This window comes from Epargyreus clarus, unplaced genomic scaffold (assembly GCF_041222505.1).
Source record: "Epargyreus clarus isolate Ecla_fem2 unplaced genomic scaffold, WU_Ecla_fem_2.2 ptg000007l, whole genome shotgun sequence".
Lineage (NCBI taxonomy): Eukaryota > Metazoa > Arthropoda > Insecta > Lepidoptera > Hesperiidae > Epargyreus > Epargyreus clarus.
In genome coordinates, this window is record NW_027332215.1 from 17,109,621 (window position 1) to 17,132,304 (window position 22,684).

At 37.5% G+C, this 22,684-nt stretch overlaps 2 protein-coding genes across 4 annotated transcripts in view; one reads left to right on the top strand and one right to left on the bottom strand.

Moving 5' to 3' along the window:
• The window catches only part of LOC140743546 (frequenin-2), a 315,634-nt gene that overhangs the window by 117,517 nt on the left and 175,433 nt on the right, over positions 1-22,684 (bottom strand). The gene's annotated exons all lie outside the window — the stretch shown is intronic.
• Positions 10,178-12,842, top strand: LOC140743544 (uncharacterized). The gene is made up of 2 exons (XM_073074896.1): positions 10,178-10,332; positions 11,514-12,842. Exons 1-2 carry the CDS (start codon positions 10,318-10,320, stop codon positions 12,441-12,443), a joined length of 945 nt encoding a protein of 314 aa, XP_072930997.1. The 5' UTR covers positions 10,178-10,317; the 3' UTR covers positions 12,444-12,842.

The window sequence follows — 22,684 nt, forward strand, 5'->3', positions numbered from 1 at the left end:
AAAGCAGTGATAGCCTAGTGGTTAAGAAACTCGGCCTCTAGATCGAGGGGTCCAAGGTTTAAATCCGAGGCACGCGCCTCTGATTTTTCAAAATTATTAAAAATAAATTATTGCTTGCTTAAACGGTGGAGGAAAACATTGTGAGGAAACCTGCATGCCTGAGAGATTTATAAAAAAAAAAGAAAAAATCTCAAAGGTAAGTGAAGTCTACCAATACGCACTTGGCCAGCGCGGTGGACTATGGCCTAATCCTTCTCATTCTGAGAGGAAACCCGGACCCAGCAGTGGGACAGTAATGGGTTGATAATGAAAATAAAAAAAGCTTATGGCTTGTAAATTAACATAGCATGATTCTACTTTTTTGTTAGTGTTTTTTGTGTAGTATAAAAGTCACACACGGGTGTGCGGTGCCACATTCACTGGAAGGAGGTGGAACCCTTTGTGGTTTGACTCCGGACTCACCATCGCTACACCTATTTTTCCCTAACAAGAGCAGTGTTAAAAACTGTTTTCCGGATTCTTTAGTATGTGCCCCTTGTCTATCCTATCCGAGGCTTTCCAACTTAGTCCTAAGGTTTAGCCACGCATAAACTTTGCTGATTTTTGTTATGTCTATGTGAAAGTTACTGTGTGTATTAAATATTGTATGTCTCCCAAATAAAAATAATATGAAAAATAAAACGTGGCCGATCTCACTTTGAACACTACTCTTGTAGTGGTGTCCGGCTGTCTTACACTTACTATCAGGTGGAATACAAGCTTGTTTCTTCTTGTTAGATCTTCAGTACGTCAAATATTCACTCGAGTATACTTGTCTCCATTTGTTAGGAATACGGCCACAGAACTTCCGAAACAGGGCGTCCCCTGTGGCAGCTACTTCTTATTTCTTTACAAATACTTTATCATTGGAACTGGGTGTATATAAAGTTTGTGTCCGTCATAATTTATGTAAACCGAAGTTAGTCTTTCGTATAAGACTTTTTTTATAATATAGGAGTATCAGACGAGCATGCAGTCCACCTGATGGTAAGCGGCTACTGCCGCCCAAGGACATCTGTAATCAACCCCAGATGGGATTAGATATTCCTACCTGAGGTCGGCCATAGATGCGCCGCTAGCCCTGAGGACTAAGCTGGAACACCTCGGAAAAGTTTGTCTCCCTTACCACACCCTTCAAAACGGAACACAGCACTGCTGTTATTAGGCAGAAATATGTGGCGGTGGTGCCGCCGGAGTCGAACCACAAAGGGTTCTACCACCTTCCGTTGAGACTATTCAATTTTATACAGACACTACACATTTTAGGGTGTAAGCAGCCTAATTCGTAATAAATTACTACCTATATAACTGAATGTAAGTTTTCTTTAAAAAAGTTTGCGATAAGCATAGAAGTGAGCAGCATTAGTCGCTTGTTAGTTTCTTCATATAAGAGCGATATAAGAGCTTAAAAAAAGTAAAACTAAACTGAGTTGCGGTCGTTTGAAAATACAAATTCATACAAAGTACATTTATATGCTTATGATATGTACGTTATTGTATACATATACACAATATATGCCTTTTTTTTTGTTGACGAGGGGGAAACCTTCAAAAGGTACCCGACGCCGTGGGAGCAACGACGGGTTATGTGTAACTTTTACCGCACTAAAACCCCCCCGGTGACCATCCTCAGCGCTGCGTAGAGGACTCCGGGATCTCCAACGGAACGCAACCGGAGTCCTCTTGGCGCGTGGTCCCGTCTGGCTCCGTCCAGATGCTTATGAAGCTCGCCACTCCGTGTGGAGCGTACGACGGTATGATAGGTCACACATACCATCGTTCTTCCCGGGGTCGCTAGCCAGGCGGTTAGAGCTCCCAATCTTGCCGTCCGCAACCCCGAAAGCCCCCTTTTAGTCGCCTCTTACGACAGGCAGAGGATACCGTAGCCCTATTCTGATCCCGGAACTACAGGGACAACACAATATATGCCTAGATACACGATAAGGTCACAATTAGCTAAGTATTTTGTAAGCTTAAGCTAAAGTTATCACAACTAATAAACTGCACTATTATTATTTAATCCTGATTATAATAGGAATTAAATATCACGATTTGTTCAACAAACACAAATAAAAAATAAACTTAAACATTTTACACACTTCCACTACCAATCAATGGTAAAGGTTTCACAAGAAACAACATTTAAGGGAAATTGTTCTTATTAGCCTACTGTAAGTAAGTAAACGATGAACTAATGGCAAATTATTCGCATGAAAATGTCGCAATTTCTAAAGTGAAGTTTTCTGAAGTGAAAAGGAACGGTTATCGATTTGTATGAATATTTTTATGTAAATATTGCAATGCTCACGAAATATGTATTAAATGTTATTTCTTTAATACACCCAAATGCAGGGGTGATGTATGGAAAATATACTTGGGGAATCTGTTTCTGTCTAATAAAAGATGTGTCAAGGAGTGCTGTGTTTAGGTTTCTAGAGTGTGATAAGAGAAACGCACTTATTCGAGGTTAAAGCTTAATTTTCAACGATAGCAGTACGTCCGTGGCCACTTCATCAGACGTTTATTTTTTTTTTAGCGACAGTAGCTACATACATTCAAGTGTATGCCTTCAATATTATTCATTAAAACATATTCTACTACAATTGTTAAGAAATTAATTATCACTTGCTTAAAAAGTGAAGGAAAACATCGTGAGGAAACCTTCATACCTGAGAAATCTTAAAAAAAAAAGTTTTCAAAGGTATGTGAAGTCTACCAATTCGCACTTGGCCTGCGTGGTGGACTATGTCCTAATCCTTCTCCTGAGAGGAGACTCGTGCACAGCAGTGGGACAGAAGTGGGTTGATGATTATAACTTACTCGCTGTTCGCTGCTCGACAGCGATAGGACAGTACCTATCGAAGATTATTGCCAAGGTCGCGAAGATTTAATGGGTCTCAACGCTTATATCACAACTTATTCCTATTCAGCACTGGGTCATGACCTTCATAGGTTTCGTAGCGTATCATCAAATACGCACACCTGATTATAATATACTCCAATATTTTTTTTTAATACACATGGTATGAGGAGTATTGAAGAGTTATTGATGATGATAATATATATATTTTATTGCGCTATTTTATAATGAATTACACGTAGCTACCGAGAAAGGTCTTGTAAGTGAAGTTTTTTAGACTGTTGTGTAAATGTAATAAAATACAGATATAATGTTATCAAGAGGGAACCTGTTCTAAAACGGATATAACTCTTTGTACAAAAAATCGCTATCTTTGCTAAATCAATAAATGCCAAATAAACAAAAAAATAAACAAAAGTGAATCAAAAATATGGTTGTTTGAAATTTATGTATTAGCAATTGGTTATTAAATATATTTGTCTCATTAATAAAGTTAAATAATAAAAAAGAAAAACGACAAATCATTAAAAAAAAACATTTGCAAAGAAACATTCGCAAAACATGCAAAAAGAGTCGCTATTTGGCCAAAGCTGCAAGTTATTCTGACTTTCCATTTGAAGCATCATCTTGTTATATACTTTCATGAGTTGAAGTGTCGAAATAAACGCGAGCAAGGGTAGTGGTTGGGACTTCAGCTCGCGAACATCGTGACAAAAATGTGGAGTACATTAAAACTTCGTGTAGTGTTAGAATACTGCTTTTTAAAATAAATACATGTTTTAAATGTTATAGTTGGGTACATGTTTTGTACAGAAATTCGGGAGGTTTGATAGATTAGGACACTAATTTACGTGCGCTCGCGCTGGCAACCGTCATTGACTGTCCACGACAGTCGTTAGCGAGAGACCCTGATCGTCGGTAGTGGCCGGCGGTCGCCGACTGTCGCCGTGATTCTCTATCGACGTTCTGATGACAGACACCAACGGCTACAATGTCGCGAGCTGTTGTTGTCAACCGTAAAATTTCATCGATTGCTGATCACAGCAATTGTCTGCCTTTATTGACTTCCAGCAACAGCCAACGACAGTCGCTGATGGTCGCAAGCTGTCGTCGGTGATAGCGTATTGTCATCGATTGCAGACGACAGTTGGCGCCCAAAAGAAATAAAATAGATGAAAAAAATGTTTTCGTATGACTGTTTCCAACATACATCTTTCGTATCCCATAAAGATAAGATTGAGTGTGTTGCTACGAAGTTATTCCGTTACGAACCGTCGACACTGCCAACTTTCGTACCTTGAGTAGTTCTATCTATACTGCCGTTGTGAATTAGGTAAGACCTCGTTGTGTGTAGGTTTTTTATTGAACACATTCTCACCTCACTCTTGAGCCCGCTTATTTTCCTCTTTATATACTTAACTGCTAAAAAGTACATTTTTTTTTCTATCTATATGAAAATGAACGTTTGCTTGTGTGTTCTCTATAGAATCGTAAACTATGCATTTGATCATGTGATGATCTTTAGCAAAGTTGTTGTGCATGAGCCCAAGAAGGTTTCTGAGTTATAACGACCAATTTTCGACAAATGGCGCCACTGCTATTTCAATGAAGGTACAAATTTTCGGTAATATGTATGTCATGTTATTGTTTTTAAAAAGCGAACGAAGCCGCGGTCTCTACTAATAATTGAATTAAAATCTCGCTCATTGCACCATTATCTAGATCGCACATTATGAACATTCACTTTATATTACCCACGTAGAATGTGCTTAGTTTACAAAAGCTTTACAATGGCTGCCGAATTTGAATGTACCTGACGTACAGTAGACGTAAAGCTCTTTGTGGCATTGTGGAGCTTCTCAATGTGGTCTTAACGTCAGTACTCTCACCGCTTGCTCTTTCGTTTTCATCTTACAAACGCCGCCATTTTAGTCTAAAATGAGATTTTGAATTACGATAAAATAATCATTTTCTATTATTTTGCCTACCAAATATAGCAATTTGACATTTATGCCTACCCATTGTATTATTTAATCTATTCATTTTTTATCTACCTAATATCGAAACTTATTAAAAATCCTCGGCTAGTACGAGTATATTACTCGTACAAGTTAATTATAGTAAGTTTAACGAACTGTATAGATAATTAGTAATCAAAGCAAGATATTACAAACGATTAGTTACTTACAAGTCGACTAGTATTGTAAATTAAAATACGTGCTGGCAATTATTATTACTAATTCGCTAAATGTGAGTCGATCTCATTCGTCCATCAAATTTCTGTTCATTTTTTATTTTTTAACCGACTTCATTAGAATTTAGTATTTTTTTTTTAATTTGAACTCAAATCAGTAGGAAAGCGAACAACGTCTCATAACAGCGGTTTATTTTAATATTTTTTTAGTTACCATGATACATATTCTATGAAAATTTCAAGTGTCTATATATTACGGTTCCAGAGATAAAGCCCTGTGGCAGACGGACATACGAACAGAGAGACAAACAGCGCTTAGTAATAGGGTTCGGTTTTTGGGTACGGTACCCTAAAAGGCCAAATCATTTAAAAATCGACTAGTGTAATAATTTACACGACTATAGTAAAAGTCGCACTTTATACGAAGTGTAAGTTACAAACGACCTTGATTAACGGGTTAACAAGTACTTTTGAATGACATTAACATCGATAAAGAAATCGTTCGTGTATTTGTAACAATGTTCAATGTTTCATATCAAAACTCACTGAAGGTTTACGCGTTTCGTGACTTTTTCTTATTTTTATAACATAGGAGTAGCAGACGAGCATGCAGTCCACCTGACGGTAACTGGCTACTGCCGCCCATGGACTTCTGTTTCAACCCCAGATAGGATTAGCCCTATCTGAGGTTGGCCACAGATGTGCCGCTACTCCTGAGGACAAAGCTGGAACGCCTCGGAAAAGTATGTCTCCCTTCAAACCGGAACACAGCGTTTAACACTGCTGTAATGAGGGAGAAATAGGTGTGACGGTGGTGCCGCCGGAGTCGAATCTCAAAGAGTTCTACCCACCTTTAATGACTACTGAAATGCTGTAGTATATTTAACTAGCTTTTACCCCCGGCGCCTCTCAGTCAAATGTTTTTTCTATGCTTCGGAAACGGTACTTTTGTCGGGATAACTGGTACTCTATGTCCGTTTCTGAACCCCTGACGACGTGTGTACTAAATTTCATGACAATTATGAAGTTATGGCGTGAAAGTTTAGAAATAAACGAAGTCACATTCGCATTTGTAATGTATTGTTATAACCCCACTTTGAAGAGTAAGGGTAAGGGAATATTTTTAAGTCTACGTATTTAAAGCACAGATAAATGTACGTATGTCTCATTCCTTAAAGATTATAATTTTTGTTTAAAAAAATATTGTTTAAATTCTCATTATTTGCCACATGTCTTTCGGGATGAAAAATATGTTACAAAATCTTCTAAAAGCATATATTATACACGTAGTAGTGTGAATACTACTTAGACACGTGAGGTGTCCTCCATTATAGCATTCAAACTTAGTACTCTTGGGTAGAAGGCCAAAATTTTTACTACTTAATCTTTAAAATTTGTAATAACTTTATATATGCCGAATACTACTCATAAGCTGTATTTTATATATAAAATTCTCGTGTCACAGTGTTAGTTACCGTACTCCTCTGAAACGGCTTTATCGATTTTCACCAAATTTTATATGCATATTCAGTAGGTCTGAGAATCGGCTACAATCTATTTTTCATACCCCTAAGTGATAAGGGTTGTTTACACTTAACATTTTTTTATTTACATGGTTTGCCGGGCCAGCTAGTTTATTTTAATACCTTTCTATATGCCGAAGCTTTATAAATAATCATTTAAAGTCCTAAGACTTTTTTAACGTTGAAGTTTTCTAAGAGCTCAATTGAAATAAGTCTTAATATGCACTAATTCAATTTACACTTTGAAATTAAGTTTTAATGAGCGTGTGCCACTAAGTAAGGAAATTCGTATAATTTGTCCTCGACCCCGCTTGCACTGAGAGATACAAGAACTTGCTCTATATGTAAATAATGTTCCGAAAATTAGTTTTCATATTCAAACTTTTACAGCGCATTCCGTATAACTCCCAAAGCCACGATGCTGTTTTGTCACGTTTATTATAAAAATGACTAAATAATTTTTACGACACGAAAAATTACAACAAAAGACATATTAGTTGGTATATGATTTGTGGTTCAACTCCGGACGCAACATCTCTATACTCATTTTTGCCTAATAACAGCAGTGTTAAGCGCTACTGTGCCCCGGTTTAAAGGATGTGGTAAGTGAGACATACTTATACGAAGCGGTTCAACTTAGTCTTCAGAAGTAGCAACGTACCTATAGTTATCTTCCGAAAGGAATCTAATGATATCTGGGGTTAATTACAGATGTCTATGGTCGGCAGTTGCCATTTACCTTCATGTGAACTGCATGTTCGGTTCATCATCATCATCATCAGCAGCAGCAGCAACCCATTACTGTTCCACTGCTGGGCACGGGTCTCCTCTTATAATGAGAAGGATTAGGCCATAGTCCACCGCGCTGGCCAAGTGCGTATTGGTTGACTTTCACATACCTTTGAGATTTTTTTAAATCTCTTGGGTATGCAAGTTTCCTCACGATGTTTTCCTTCACCGTTTAGCAAGTGATAATTAATTTCTAATACGCACATAACTTTGAAAAATCAGAGGTGCGTGGCTGGGATTTGAACCACGGACCTCTCGATCGAGACGCTGAGTTTCTTAATCACCAAGCCATCACTGCTTATGTTCGGTTGCTACTTCAATATTAAAAAAAATGAAATTGATAGAAACGATTCCCTTGTTCCTGTTAAACAGTTCTTACTCTATTTTGGACTGAATAGTGGATTTCGAAGCAGAATTTTCTAATAAGTGATTAGGGTGCGACCGCGGTGCGCGGTTACCGATGTCCATGAGTAGGATTGACCACAAAATGTCAAGTGGGCTACATGTATATGTTGCTTCATATGTTGCTTCTAAATTAACAAATTGAGGTTCCCTCGATTCCGTTTTAAATGAGCATTTGTTTAATATGTGACATAATACGCATATGACTAGCTGTAAAAGCTAGTTGCTATCATGAAAAAGCTAGTTACTTTGCTATGATTTATTGATTCACAATCAATGAGATTATGACAATACAATATAGATAGATTGAGTACACGCGTCGCGGTAGACAGTTAATTGCGTACTGAGGTAAATTGCTTATGACGACCGCGCGCGGGACACAAATGCTGACAAAACAATAATTATTATATGTACGGTATTAGCCCGTACACTCGCGTTGCCAACTGTATAAGAACTCATGCAAATACGAGACTTGTGGTCCTTCGTCCGAGGTACGAGGAGACTATCAATCTCGAACAAATAGCATGACATGCTTTTGAAATAAAACAAAATGGTATTGATTTAACAGGATTTTGAAGACAAATGCGTATTTCAGTTTCATTGTTTGGTCTTGGCGACCTTTTTTTTTCGCTGATTACACATTTCATAGATTGTTTGATCCTGACTTCCTGTTTAGGTTCCTATACTCTTTTATCCTGACGACCTATTTTGTAGCTGTTACCTACATACACATTCCAGAGATTTCTTTACCTAAATACCATCTTTCCGGGAGTGTACGAGTTTTAAAGGGCAAATTACGAGATTTTATCTCTTTACGTACGAGAAAAATATCTACAGCTAGCAACCCTACGAATGACCCTATAAATTGACCTTCTCTGTCACTAGGCCTTCTGGATTTACTAGTCGACCGTACGAACAACCTTACTGCCGTTTAAGGTCGTATCAAGGACCTTTCTTTCCTAAGGTGGACACACGCAGTGAAACTTTGTAAGGAGCTTAAAATAAAAAATAAATGTAAGTGTAAATTGGTCCAAGGATTATTGTGTCCCACCAAAGATTAAGAAAATTGTATGAGGGGCCAGGATTTACGCACAAATTGGTGACCGATTATTCTCTCGATGAATGGTCGAGGAATAATGTACTAGTATAAAATATATTAATCTATTCAATTGATTTCGATTCGACCATTTGAGAGTTTGAGTGAGTGAGAATTATAAAATAATACTGCATATTAGTTCAAAATAGTTGTTACTTCATTCATTAAAATTACATAAGTAGTAGTCGAATTTTGTAAATGTTACCAAAATCGACAGTAGAAAGAGGATTTTTTCTTATCACAGCTATCGCTAGGACACTCATATCATTTATATAAATAATTAGTTAATATAATGTTTTAGAAATTATAATTGTAAACTTGTTAACGCCCCACTAGTGAGGTGATCATTGTTGCCTTTGGATATTTACTACAGGAAATAACGCAACATCTTCATACACAGAATAATCATTGTAGCAATGAATGAGAGGTGAATTAAATTTTGGCGTAACCAATTTCAAATGGGGTTGTGGTAAATATGGTATTGTGGTTAAACGTTGTTGCATTAAAATCCCTACATATTACGTATATTTGTATATTGTTCCTATTAAATATGTTACTTATACGCATTGGACAACTAATACGTGATCAGGATTCAATATTCACAAATACACTTTGTAATAAATTTATAATATCATATGTCTTAAAAACATCATTTTATTTAACATTTTTACCATCAAACCTTCCAGCAGAAAATACATACATTGCTAGTATTCCATTTACGGAGCTTTGCATTCACGACACTATAGGCAATATGCAAAGCCTTGGAATATATGCACCTGGGGTTCTACGATTTACGGATGATTGTAGATACGACAGTTATGCTGTAAAATCGAATTTCAAAGATGAAAATGTTTCAATGCAGTAGGCATTGAAGAGCAGCTTTAATGCAATATGATTTTAATATTAAAAAAAAAAACGTATCAATAATATATATAGATAAAAAATAGAGCGGCACCATATTGCAGAAACAAGTAATAGGATTTTTTTATCCTTAACCAAAAAGCGCCACAAATTTCGACAGTGTTATATAGTGAATGTAAATATTAGACGAAAGTGGACTGTATTGTTTTTGAGTGGCGTGCGCGTGCGCTTGCAGGCGAGTGGTAGTTGCTAAGGCAGCGAATCGAATGTGCACCGCGCCAACCACGGACCTCGTCGAAAAGAAAGGACCGTATACTTGTTAAATAATGACGATAGTTGCACGTTACCGAGTAAAATGCTCGTAGGGATGGAGTGTTCTGACGAGATGAGCACTTTGGTATTTAAGAGCGGGTCGGCATGGCGAATGTCATCAGTTAACACGAGCTCACACCGACAAGAACATCTCCAAAAAGTGGAGTTGTTCTAAGCAGTCGATACTCACGCAGTAGCAGTAAGGACTACCGACACCCCAGCCGTCTACCCCACGCACAATATGCGTGCATTTGTGGTAAGTTCGCTCGCGGATTTTTTGAACTATATCCAGTGAATATAGGTCTTGTACTGTTTGGCACATGCGATTAAATTGTATTTTAATTTTTTTATAAGTGATAATGAGTTAAGGACTTGGAAATTCCAGGCAGAGTAAGGACTTATAAGTGAAGTGTCTGGTGATACGATAAATATATCATGGATGCAGTGTGCCAAATAGTGCAGGAAAGGCAATCCTTGCTAGTGTGTCAGTGTTTCAGTGTTACCAAAGTCTATAGTGATAGGAATAATTTGCTATCTCGTGTTTTAAAAAGTAAATATGAGGACGTTGAAGTGATTAAAAATAAAATAATATAATTAAACATAATCATTGTAAATTTAAAATAAATATACTTTTTTAAAATATAGTTAAATAAATTTATGAAATTACTGAATATATTCGGCATAAAGTGCAAAAGATACGAAAAAGTGTTTATTAGTAGTTCATATCGGAAAGTCGAAAGCGGTTATTTGATATATTGGAATATCGTATATTAAGCATACATCAGTTCTGTTTCGTGTATCGCAAATCTTAAAGCAGCACTTGATCATTATTCAGGACGGGTGCGTACTCCATTTCACCCAGTCCATTTCCACACATTTCGACTCTAAACTAACGTTAAGTAAGTCGCCGATCTGTATTCCGTGTAACATTACAAAACATACGACCAACATTCTAAGTACTTATTCGGCGATTGTATAATCTCGATCATTCCAAATTGTTTAATACCGTATATCTGCCGCAACTTCTTACGAAATCATATTTATCTGATTGTGTGGATATACGAGAAATCTCTTATTACTCATATTTCCGGTCTTGTTCAATTTTATGTTACCGTTATTTCGTAACTGTTTATTAACCAAACTAAAAACTATTTCTTGCCTAGCGAATTTTTCCAGAACAATTTCATGTGTATTTTGTAAAATTATCGCGATGCTAATGAGACTAATTTGTTAACTCTCGTCTTGCGCATATTATCAGACACATCATTATGTGGCAATCAGTGTTTAGCACCTTAAATTCATTAGCAAGTAAATTAAGCTCGACATTGGTACTTGTTAAGCACCGATAAACTAAAAATTATACGACTTGCTGTTTTAAGATTTTGTGCCTATTTGTTTATTAAGAATAATTTATTTAAACGTTTTTCTTTTTTACAGGTACTCGCTTGTATAGCGCTGGCCTACGGCCGCCCTGAGCCCCCAGTCGGCTACAGCTACTCAGCTCCATCCATCAGATACACTTCTCCCTCAAGCAGCTATGGTGCTCCATCTTTCGGAGGAAAAGTGATCTCGTCCGGTGGACATGGTGGCCTGTCCTTAGGAGGAATCTCAGGCGGATCCCACTCTGGTGGCATCTCCTTAGGAGGAGGACACTCTTCTGGTGGACTTTCTATCGGAGGTGGAAGCATCGGCGGAGGCTTCGGCGGAGGTTCGGATTTCGGAGGTGATTCTGGATTCGGTGGTGGCTACGCCGGTGGATACTCTGGAGCTCCTCTCGTTCAAAAGCACATCTACGTTCATGTACCTCCCCCAGAACCCCAAGAACAGAGAATTCCTAACATCCCTCTTGTGGCTCCTCCTCAGAAGCACTACAAGATCATCTTCATCAAGGCCCCGACTCCACCCACCCCAGTCGCTCCCATCATCCCCGTCCAACCTCAAAACGAAGAAAAGACTCTTGTCTACGTCTTGGTCAAGAAACCCGAAGAGCAACCCGACATTATCATCCCCACGCCCGCTCCCACTCAGCCCTCGAAACCCGAAGTTTACTTCATCAAGTACCAAACCCAGAAGGAGGGTGGAATCGGTGGTGGTGCTATCGGCGGTGGTGCTATCGGCGGTGGTGCTATTGGCGGTGGTTCCCTGGGAGGCGGTTCCATTGGCGGTGGTGACTTGGCTGCTGTCAGCATTGGCGGAGGCTCAGGCATCGAAGGTGGCGCTATCGGTGGTACCACTGGCCATGGTGGTGCGGACATCGGCGCTGATTTTGGCACAAGCGGTGGTGATGACAGTGGAGTGAGCGGTCACGGAGGTGCCACCAGCACTCAATACGGTCCCCCCGGCCACGTAGCTGGACCCCTACACTAATATTGAAAATTGTCTCGATAGGCTTAGGTGGTAGGATAACACGGCACTTATAAATATTTATTGCTGAGCGTAAGTGATCCCGATAAAGCGGTTGACATCCCGTATCTCAAAAATCGTGACTGAAAATCACCGAAGCATCGTATATTTCTGCCACCTGCAGCTCGCGGTCGAACGCATTGTACATAGTCATCCTTCCGTGTTCGCCTGCGGGCTGCATTGTTCGAATCCTTGTATTATCACACCACAATCGAGTTCTTGATTTTCATATTATCGCTACTCATCTTTACTTGTTATTAGTGCACAATGTTAATGTTGTTCGAAAGAAGATATTTTATTGCGACTGTTATGTTTATGTATTACAAATAGCTTTTTTATTTTTATAATAAAATATAAATATGACGCAACGTTGTTTGTTGGAAATACCTAATGGGGAACGGGTGACCAGAGCGAATATTGCGTCACGTCAGAAAGTAGTCGTGAAAGGTTGCCCGGACTCGCCGACCGAGGGCGGTCGGTGGCAGTGGCGCGCGAGCTCCTTTCTCGCGGCTGACCGGTACGATTAGCTTCGACATAAAATTGAAATTGTGAACAATCGTATCGAGTATGCAGGATTGCGTAACGGACGCGGTGTGGATCTCGAGCGAGCGGCGCGAAGACCGGGTCGCCCGTCTAGAGCGGTCCGCTCTACCAACTCACTCTCGTTAATGGTGACTTTAATGGATCACACGTGTAATCATACTTTCGTATAATTTAACGGTCTCCGAAATAATTACATAAACGCAATCCATTAACCGGTCTCGTTATGATGAGGAAATACTAATGTTTAAATTATTCTATTCTTGTTAGTTTATTTATGTCTGATGATATTTTGAGGAGTGTTATATGAATTATTTATTTTTGGCTGTCACTAACATGAACTGAAGTTTGATACTTTTTAATTTAATTGATAATTTTACTCATTATGGCTTTCTTACTTCTTACAGACAAAATGTGATATATATTCTGTAATAAAAATTGACTGGCCGATTTGAAACATTTAAAAACTTAAATTATTTTTTTTACATTCTATGTCAAGTTTAACTAGTCTACCATCGAAATGTCTATAAATTCCTTTACTCTTTCAGCTATTTCGGTCCCATGTTTAAGTACTCGCGAGAAATATTGAAATGAAAAAGTGCGGTAAATTTTTAATGAGTATATTTAGACCTTGACCGAATGTGAGTGTTAATAAGTAACTTTATACGGTTACTAATGAAAGTGTGTAGGTAAATACGTCATTTGTAATACACATAAATATAGTAAACTTTCACGAAAGTTGAATGAGTTCTGCATATCTGCATCTGCATACCTCACAGATGTCTTGCATTTATCCAGCAATATTTCCAAGTAGCTAAAATGTTTTCTTCCGTGAGTTTTTAAAACGAGGAAATGTACATACCTCCTCTTATGCATAACTTCTTGGTAGGTATGTTTGAGACAACGGCACTTGAAAAACGTTTTTAATAACGCTTTAAGGTAAGAAACAGCTCAATAATTAATAATACCCGACGGGATTAATGAGAGATGGTACAATATCTTTATTAATTGGAATTGTCAAGTGACTCGGTACAGTTTCAAGCGTTGTCATTGAGTAATTATTTTTCTAAGACATAACACGGGTACAAATTTAATAATCTACCAAGCATTATTCATTACACACCACAAATCATAGAATGTCACCATCAACGTATATGAAATGGGGAAGGGAGAGACAACCAACCATTGTGTCGGTGGAACAATAGCCGCGCCAAGACGTGCGAAGTTCAGGATAAGCATAGTATTCAGCTGACAACAACGTCGTGGAAAGAAAATAGAGAAATATGAAAATGTAGTATAACTTTGCGATGTATTATCAAACGAACACCGTGTAAGCAAACACGGGAACATCAACGCTAACAACGGAAGCCAAGTAACACGAAAAAATAAACAATCTGGCAATGAAGTTGCTTTTCGGAACAGCGCTAATCATTGCAATTATAATAGTTCAGGAGCTGGAAGTTGCGCCATAACGGTGTCAGTCTAGACGAATACAGGTTCGCATTCGCGCACATTTCCCGAACTTGTAACTATCTTCGCCGTAACTGTGAAGAATTGTCCTTTGATGTTGGCAGAGTGCCGAAAAAGCGGGGAGTCTCACGCCCAGGAGAGCGGGAGCAAGTTGTTGTTCCCATTCCACCCACTTACACCTACTCTGAAGACGCTTGTTTGTTCGCCCCGAGACACTCGGATTACGTCATGACATATTGAATGCATATCATTACGTAATAACTAGGTGAACTGTAAATTACTTTTTTGGCAAGACGATTAATTATAAGTAGAGTAATTATAAGTATAAGTAGAGGGAAATTTGATCGAAAGTTTTGTTTTAATTCGTGTTGAAGTTTTAATTAGTTGAAACACCAGGTATAATGAGGCTTGTGTAAAACAAATACACACATACCTTTGAAAAGTTTAAGATTTCTCATTTATGTAGGTTTCGTCCCGTATCTTTTTCTTCATTGTTTAAGCAAGTGATAATTAATTTCTAATACGTTACTTTAAAAAATCTGAGGTGCGTACCTGGGATGTGAACCTCGAACCCGTCGATCAAGAAGCTGAGTTTTTAAACACTCCTCTATTACTGTTTCCGTAAAAACTCATTTAATATAAATTAATTACATACCTAACTAAAGTCTCAATATAGTATTAAGTCTGTCCAGCAAATGAACCCGCTAACTTCTGTTCTAAGAAATAAAAGGATTGCCGTCACACTCAGACATCTAGTTAAAGATCGGGTGGGACAGTTAAAAATTGTTTCCTTTAGTGCAAGAGGCAATTAATTTTTAATTATAAAGTAACCACGTAATTGTATAAAATCTTGAATGGTGTAAAATCACTCATTCTTCTGATAATAATAAAAAAGTGATTACTTCACAAAAATTAAAATACTTTCACATCACTCATATAATGGAATGGTACTCATCTACTAAATGAAAACTACGGTGATATGAAAATTACGAGCACAACGAAATTGTTAGTGATGACTGTATTGCATTTAAAATTGCTTAATCATACACATTAAAATACTTATAAAACTATAATTATTTAAAACTCTTAGAACTCTATCCTGGCGATAGGCGTCGCTGATCGGCTGCAGTCGCTAACGACAGGTGGTGACTGTGGACCACATTCGTGGGTAGCGATCTCCGACGCCCGCCGACTATCCTCAACGACTGATGACAAAATCACTCGCATAATAGGCATGATGACAAATTTTGAAAACCCCTTCTATAAAGTAGGTACATGTCTACCGATTTCAAAAATCGAATTATTTCGGTAATAAATTCAGTATTAACGAAAATAATAGCATTTGTTTATAGCCATTTTGAATTAAGCGTGAAAACGCTCGCGAGTGTCATGGCGTCCGTTGGTGACGTCACGTTAGAACATCCCATACAAAATTTCAAGCAATTCAGTGACATACCCAAAAATGACGCCATTCGCACCCTGTTAGCGTTTCAGACAAGATGGCCGACTGCAGTATTATATACTTTTATTTAATTGTAAATATAATACATCTTAAAGTTTTTTTAAAACTGAGTCATTTTTGAGAATCCTGTCAATATATTTTGTTTTCTTAAATCATTTATTCTTTGATTTTTTAATACTGTCATCATGCCAATTACGTTAGCGTTTTATCTTCGATCGCTGACGATCGGCGACGACTGCCGACGATGTGATGTCGCTGTCGCTGACGCTCGCAAATTGTCAGGGCTGTCGTCAACGATAACTTATAGTTTGCGACAGGCTGTCGTTGACGTCACTCGTTTATTAGGGTTCTGTCCTTCGTAAAAGCGTAGCAAACGAGCTGGCAGTCCACCTCATGGTAAGTGGCTAATGCCGAAGGAGATATGTCATCAACCCTAGATAAGATTAGGTTCCTAACTGAGATCGACCACAAATACGCCGATACTCCTGAGAACTAATTAGAAGGTTCTATCACAATAATAGGAAGAGAATCACAGAAGGTTATACTACCTTGAAATACTGGGTTTCAGCACTATTTTTCAGTGTATAATAAGCACGTGTGTATTTGTGTCCGTGTTCATAAAAAGTTGGGTGAATTATTATATAAAAAATTAGGACATGTAAGTGTGTATGTGAAGGACTTGTGTTCGAGGTTATCGAATATCGGTCGATGTAAGTTTTTCAGTTACCATTCACTTTGGGATTGCAATCTACCATTCTAAAGGTTATTTATTACGTTTCGTCATCGAATAAATCATAACGAAAAATGATGAAATCTCATACTACTTTTATTACATACTATCAAATACATATTGTAAATAGTGATCGAGCGGGTGAAGCAAGCTGTTTTTTATGTCAATAACGTGTAAAAAATATTTATTTTTGAAGTGAAAACTTCTTTAGCGGCATTGTGCTATTTTGAATTACCATAAAAAAATAAAATTGCTCAAATTAAATTTCTTCAGATAGATGTCAATGACTGACCCGGAAAGTTTTTCAATGTTTTCCTCTATCAGTCTGTTTGATACAATTATGATTGCACATGAAGCTGAGAAAGGAGAATGGAATTATTTGCTATTTATTTTGAGAATACATTTATTTTGTGTATTATTTATTAATCGTATATTCGATTGCAACTTATTCGATCCTTTTTGAAGTAGGTTAACTTCAATTTTTTGTCATAATCGTGCCAAAGTCATAGGACGCAATTTTACTTTTGTATCTCAGGGGGGGGGGGGGTGTTAGTGTAAACCTCAATCCAAATTTATGGGGTTGTCACTTTTGTCCCTCGGCCGCCATCTTGAAAAATGGTTTCCGCGCTCTATTAGGACGCTCTATTAGGAATTGTAAGAACAACCATGATCAGAAATTAAATTATATTATACGCTAAAACGATTTGCGTCCTTTTTCAGCTTTAGCTTTACACTAACCTCCCCTTGATACCCAAAAAAGAACTTTACAGCGAACTGAATGGATTTGCGTTTAATCAGCTGTTTTCTGACAATCCAAAACAAAACGTACACGATTACGTAGTGGTGCACGCTTCCGAGCATTAGCAAGCAAAATAACGTGCTTTTATTCACGTGTCTAGTAAATGTTGTTGTTTATCTACGTTAATTGCGGTTTAACACGTTGAACGGAGAGCACGACCACTTTAATGGACTAATGCCTCTTATCAGCAAGTGGACAAGCTTGTAACCATGTTGTTCAATGACGCTTTTAACCGCCGGTTAAGTCTCATACAAACAAGTAAGCAAACTATTTTGCATGCTTCCGGTTCATCTGACGGAAAGTAGCTGCTACCGCTACGATATCTGTTAGTAACGTCAGATAAGATTAAAGTTCTGCCGCAGATGTGTTGCTACTTCTGAAGACTAAGTTGGAACCCTATTTATAAGTATGTCTTCGTCACCTCAGCATTGAAACTGGAAGACAGCTTGACTGCTGTACATCGATCTCGTCTCCAAGTAAGAAGGGTTTAGGCCATAATCCACCGTGCTGATCAAATGAGAATTGGCAGACTTCACACATCTTTGAAAACTGTGATAAGAACTCTCAGGTCTGTACATTTCCTCGCGATGTTCCTAATACGCACAAAACTTCATTAAATTAGGGATACGTGTATGAGATTCGAACCTCGGATTCCCGATTTGGAACCCAATCAACCACTGCCTCATGTCATATACATTTTCAAACTGCTATACACAACTACTACAATATATACCGCAATTTATTACATGCGCTTTCACAAACTAATATGTTTTTTATCTACCAATAAACCTATTTTGTATGACAGAATCCATATTGAAGTTTTTCAGTATAGTTTAATAGCTATACTCGGCCGCTAATCGGATCTGCAAAGCAAACACAATTTTCCCCCGGTCTTTCGAGCGGATATTCCGACGTTATCTTCCATACAGCCACATGCACTGGGCCAGCAGTTAGGACTTTTATAGAAATCATTCAATTTATTTAAGCGCTCAGCTCGCACCGGATTAAACTCTTATCAATTCGCCTCTGTATATGCCGCTGTAAACATTTTAGTGAGATTTTTTTCGTAAAAAAATAAGTTACTGTATGAACTTCAGATAAAATTGGAATGCTTCCCGAAATCGGTTACGGTTGCGCTACTACCTCTGAGTACTAAGTCGGAACGTCGTGTAAGAGTTTCTCAGAGCAGTATTAAGTGCTGTAAGCAACACTTACACTACACTTATACTACACTGCTTTGGTGGGGTTATTTATTTATTCATAATCACCAACATAATGTACACCAAATAAAAGCAACAATCACAAATACAGATAAAAGAGGTTAGAAAATGTTGTCATGTTAGTGTCTCCGGAGTCGAACCACGAAGGGTTCTAAGCCTTCGAAACTTCCACATTTAACTTTTGAAAGTGTATGGGAATAGGGATTTTCCAATTAGAGGTTATCAATGCCAGATGTTCCCGTCATCAACCTAGAGTCGTCGCTCCACCTGATATGGGATGACAGGACCTGTGCTCTGTAAATTGAGGCGTGATCACCTACCTTACAATGAATCTTGCGGTGACCATCTTGCGATTTGTAGAAATAATGCCAAGTGTGAGTCGAACTCAACATTGAGGGTTCCGTGCCACCAAATTCCCATTTTTTGTTTTTTATTTTATTTTTATATTTGTTATCGTAGCATCTATATATAAGTGAATGCAATGTCATTTGAACAATATATCTATTACGAATTAATATAGAGTCCTGGAAGATGGACAGATTAACTGACAGTGGAGGTTGAGTAATAGAGCTTTATTTTTAGATACTCAATAAATACGGAACCCTAAGAATCACGACATAAATTAATGATTTTTGTATTTTTCGATATTCTAATCATGTCCATATATAAATCAAAGACTGCGTGGATTTTTGCCTGTAGGGTCATCTGTGTAATGTATTTTTGTGACACAAAGCACTGGAATTACTAATACGGGAGGGGAGCCCTTATAAAACATTTATACATTACATACATACATTGAAATATTTTATCACCTATACCTATTCATTAGCAAAGTCTCTATTTAAGTATTTTTTCAAATCGATTATATCATTATTATTTCTATAAATAACGATCTAATTAAAAAGGTACTACAAAATACTTGGTTCTAAATAATCGCATGGTTCTTTAAAGTTCTTCGGGAAATATTAATAAAGTTAACAAAGGGAGATACCATAAAATATTCCAATTAATTAATGAAAACTTTTCACGTCAGCTTAATGTTTTCACCCTGATGGATGGATTTGGAGATCGTTAAGTGGTGTAAAGTTGTGGTACATACTTATAAATATCAATTACAATGAAACTCGGAGATCAATTATGTAAATTATATTTGGTGACAAATGCCGGAACTTAATATTTTTGGACGTAAAATTTCACTTCCTTATTTGTCGTTGGATATCTAAATTGTAGAAGTCATAGAGGCTACATTTTTTTATAAGATAAGAGTAGCAGACGAGCATAGTCTACCCGATGGTAAGTGGCTACTGCTGCTATACTTATGTAATGAACGCCAGGTTTTTTTTTTATAATATAGGAGTAGCAGACGAGCATGCAATCCACCTGATGGTAAGTGGCTACTGCCGCTCATGTACAACTGTAATCAAACCCAGATAGGATTAAATATTCCTACTTGAGGTCAGCCACAGATACGCCGCTACCCCTGAGGACTAAGCTGGAACGCCTCTGAAAAGTCTGTCTCCCTTACCACACCCTTCAAACCGGAATACAGCAGCGCCTATAATTGCTGTTATTAGGTAGAAATAGGTGTGGCGGTGGTGCCGCCGGAGTCGAATCACAAAGGGTTCTACCACCTTCTACCTACCCCAGGCAAGATTGGATTGCAATCTTAGGTTGACCACAGATGAATTGCTATCCCTGATGACTAAGCTAGAATACCTCGGAAAAGTATGTCTTCCTTAACACACCCTTCAAACCAGAACGCAACAGAGCTTAACACTACTTCTATGAGGCAGAAATACCACAGAGAGTTTTAGCACCTACATTATTTCCCCTTTCGGTTATTTATTTTTAGGCAGTCAGTTTTTTGGTTTGTATAATAATTTCTAGTTTTAGTCACTGATGGTAAGTGATGTCTACTGGCTATGGACCTTTGTAATTAAATAAGAGTCCTACATAAGATTGGCTGAAGAGTAAGTTCAAACTTGGATGTATAACTCTTCCTAAGCACGTCCTTTAAACCAAAACACAGAAGCACTTAACCGCTGTTGTAAGGTCGAAAGAAAACAAAATCATAACGACTGTATTACGAAATTCGTACGGAACGCAAACAATACATTCCACACCGATAAATATACTCGTATTCCATTGTAGCAGCGTTTAAATCAATACAAAAGAAATTTCTTTTCGCCTAATTCGCGTAACAGCGTTGAGGAAACTTGGGGTATTATTTACATTTCATTCCGAGTCGCAATGACACGTGACGACAATATCGACGATAGCCGTGACTTGAAACTTGATCGCAGAAATCGAAAGTGATTGGCTTTGTACAACGCTTTTCATAAAGATAAAGACGTTATTAATCGAATCTCTTAAATAAAATGTATTTGTAATTTTTTCAAGCTCATAATGACGATTTGATTTTGGGTTTCTTTTACACACTGCGATTTTGCAAGTGAAAATACAAATACACTCACACTCGCACACACACACACGCACGTATACACAAATACAAACATATGCGTACGTAAACACACACCCACACATAGGCATACCGGACGCAAATCATAATTATAAGAAATAAGGAAAAGGATTATGAGAAATAAGGATTCTTAAACCAAAACCTAAAGCTATTTTTAAATTCAAGTAGCAAAAAAGTAGTGCACCTGGTAAGTGGCTACTGCTGTACGTGGACATCTGTTGACTCTAAACAAGATAAGAGTTCTACTTGAGGTCGGCCACTGATGCATTCCTACCCTTGAGAAGTAAACTGAAAAGCCTCGGATAAGTTGTGACCCTTCACACCACCCCTTAAAGTAAAATACAATAAACACTATACAAGTGTACCTACCACTTACAGTACGATGAAAGAAAGATGAGAAACTTTACAATTTCACTTTTTCACAAACTAAAGTTATCAAAATCCAATTTGACAATCTCGAACTCGTTCTGGTTATAACGAAGATAAGTTTCGTATTATCATAACAGACGAACTTCAAGTCATGCTCCGAAATCTTGAAGTCTGGAACTCGGCAAGAAGTGCATTCGACCACAGAATTCGAACTGCCTGAATTCATTCTGCAGAAATTTGAAACTTAGTGTATATATTTGTATAATAATTATAGCTCGCTCTCTTGTGCCGAAATTCGAAATCTAGTGATATTATTAATATCTACAGACCGGTGTGAATATTTGTGGGCGAAGATCCGAATTAGAAGCGACCTTCGCCTATACATAAATGGAGGAAAACTAACTTGACATTTAACTATTTCGAGTCAAATTCAGCCCGTTAAAATATATCTCAACTGGGTGGCTAAAAACCGTGGCCAGAATATGATTTTAGTATTACAAATCAAAAACGATTAGTATGAGAATATGGGAAAAGAATCTTTGAATTGAGCTTCCTTTAGTTTGTCATTAATATTACTTCGCAGAGTTTAATCCTATCAAGGGATAATACGTTGTGTAATATTTGTTCTGTAATATAATTGATTCTCGCGACGGATGATTAATATTAAAGATGATTCAATACATTACACAAATACTAAAAATATATAAATGTTGATCATCTAACTGCTGCATTTGAAATTTATTGATATTTAATGCTCGTAAATATTTCATTCTATGTAATGTTCTTTATTTTGATTTCCATTGTTTGATATCGTGCAATTCACTACCAGCTTATAAAATGCCAGCTGTTTTAGAATGACAGAGCTAGCTTCAATTTTATTTAGACGATTCCAATCGCTATTTCATTATTAGAATGTTGATTTATATCCATAGGAAGCTTTATGGATATAAATCAACATTGTAATAATGAAATATTAATAAGTGGGGTATATATTGTAGTTATGATTGTCATCAACACAATTACTTAATTGATCGAAACAGGATTTGCGGAAAGTCATTTACTTTTCTGGACAAGTTCAGATTCGTTCACCTCATTCACCTCGTTCAGTTCGTATACCTTTGAGTACTTGGAAGTCT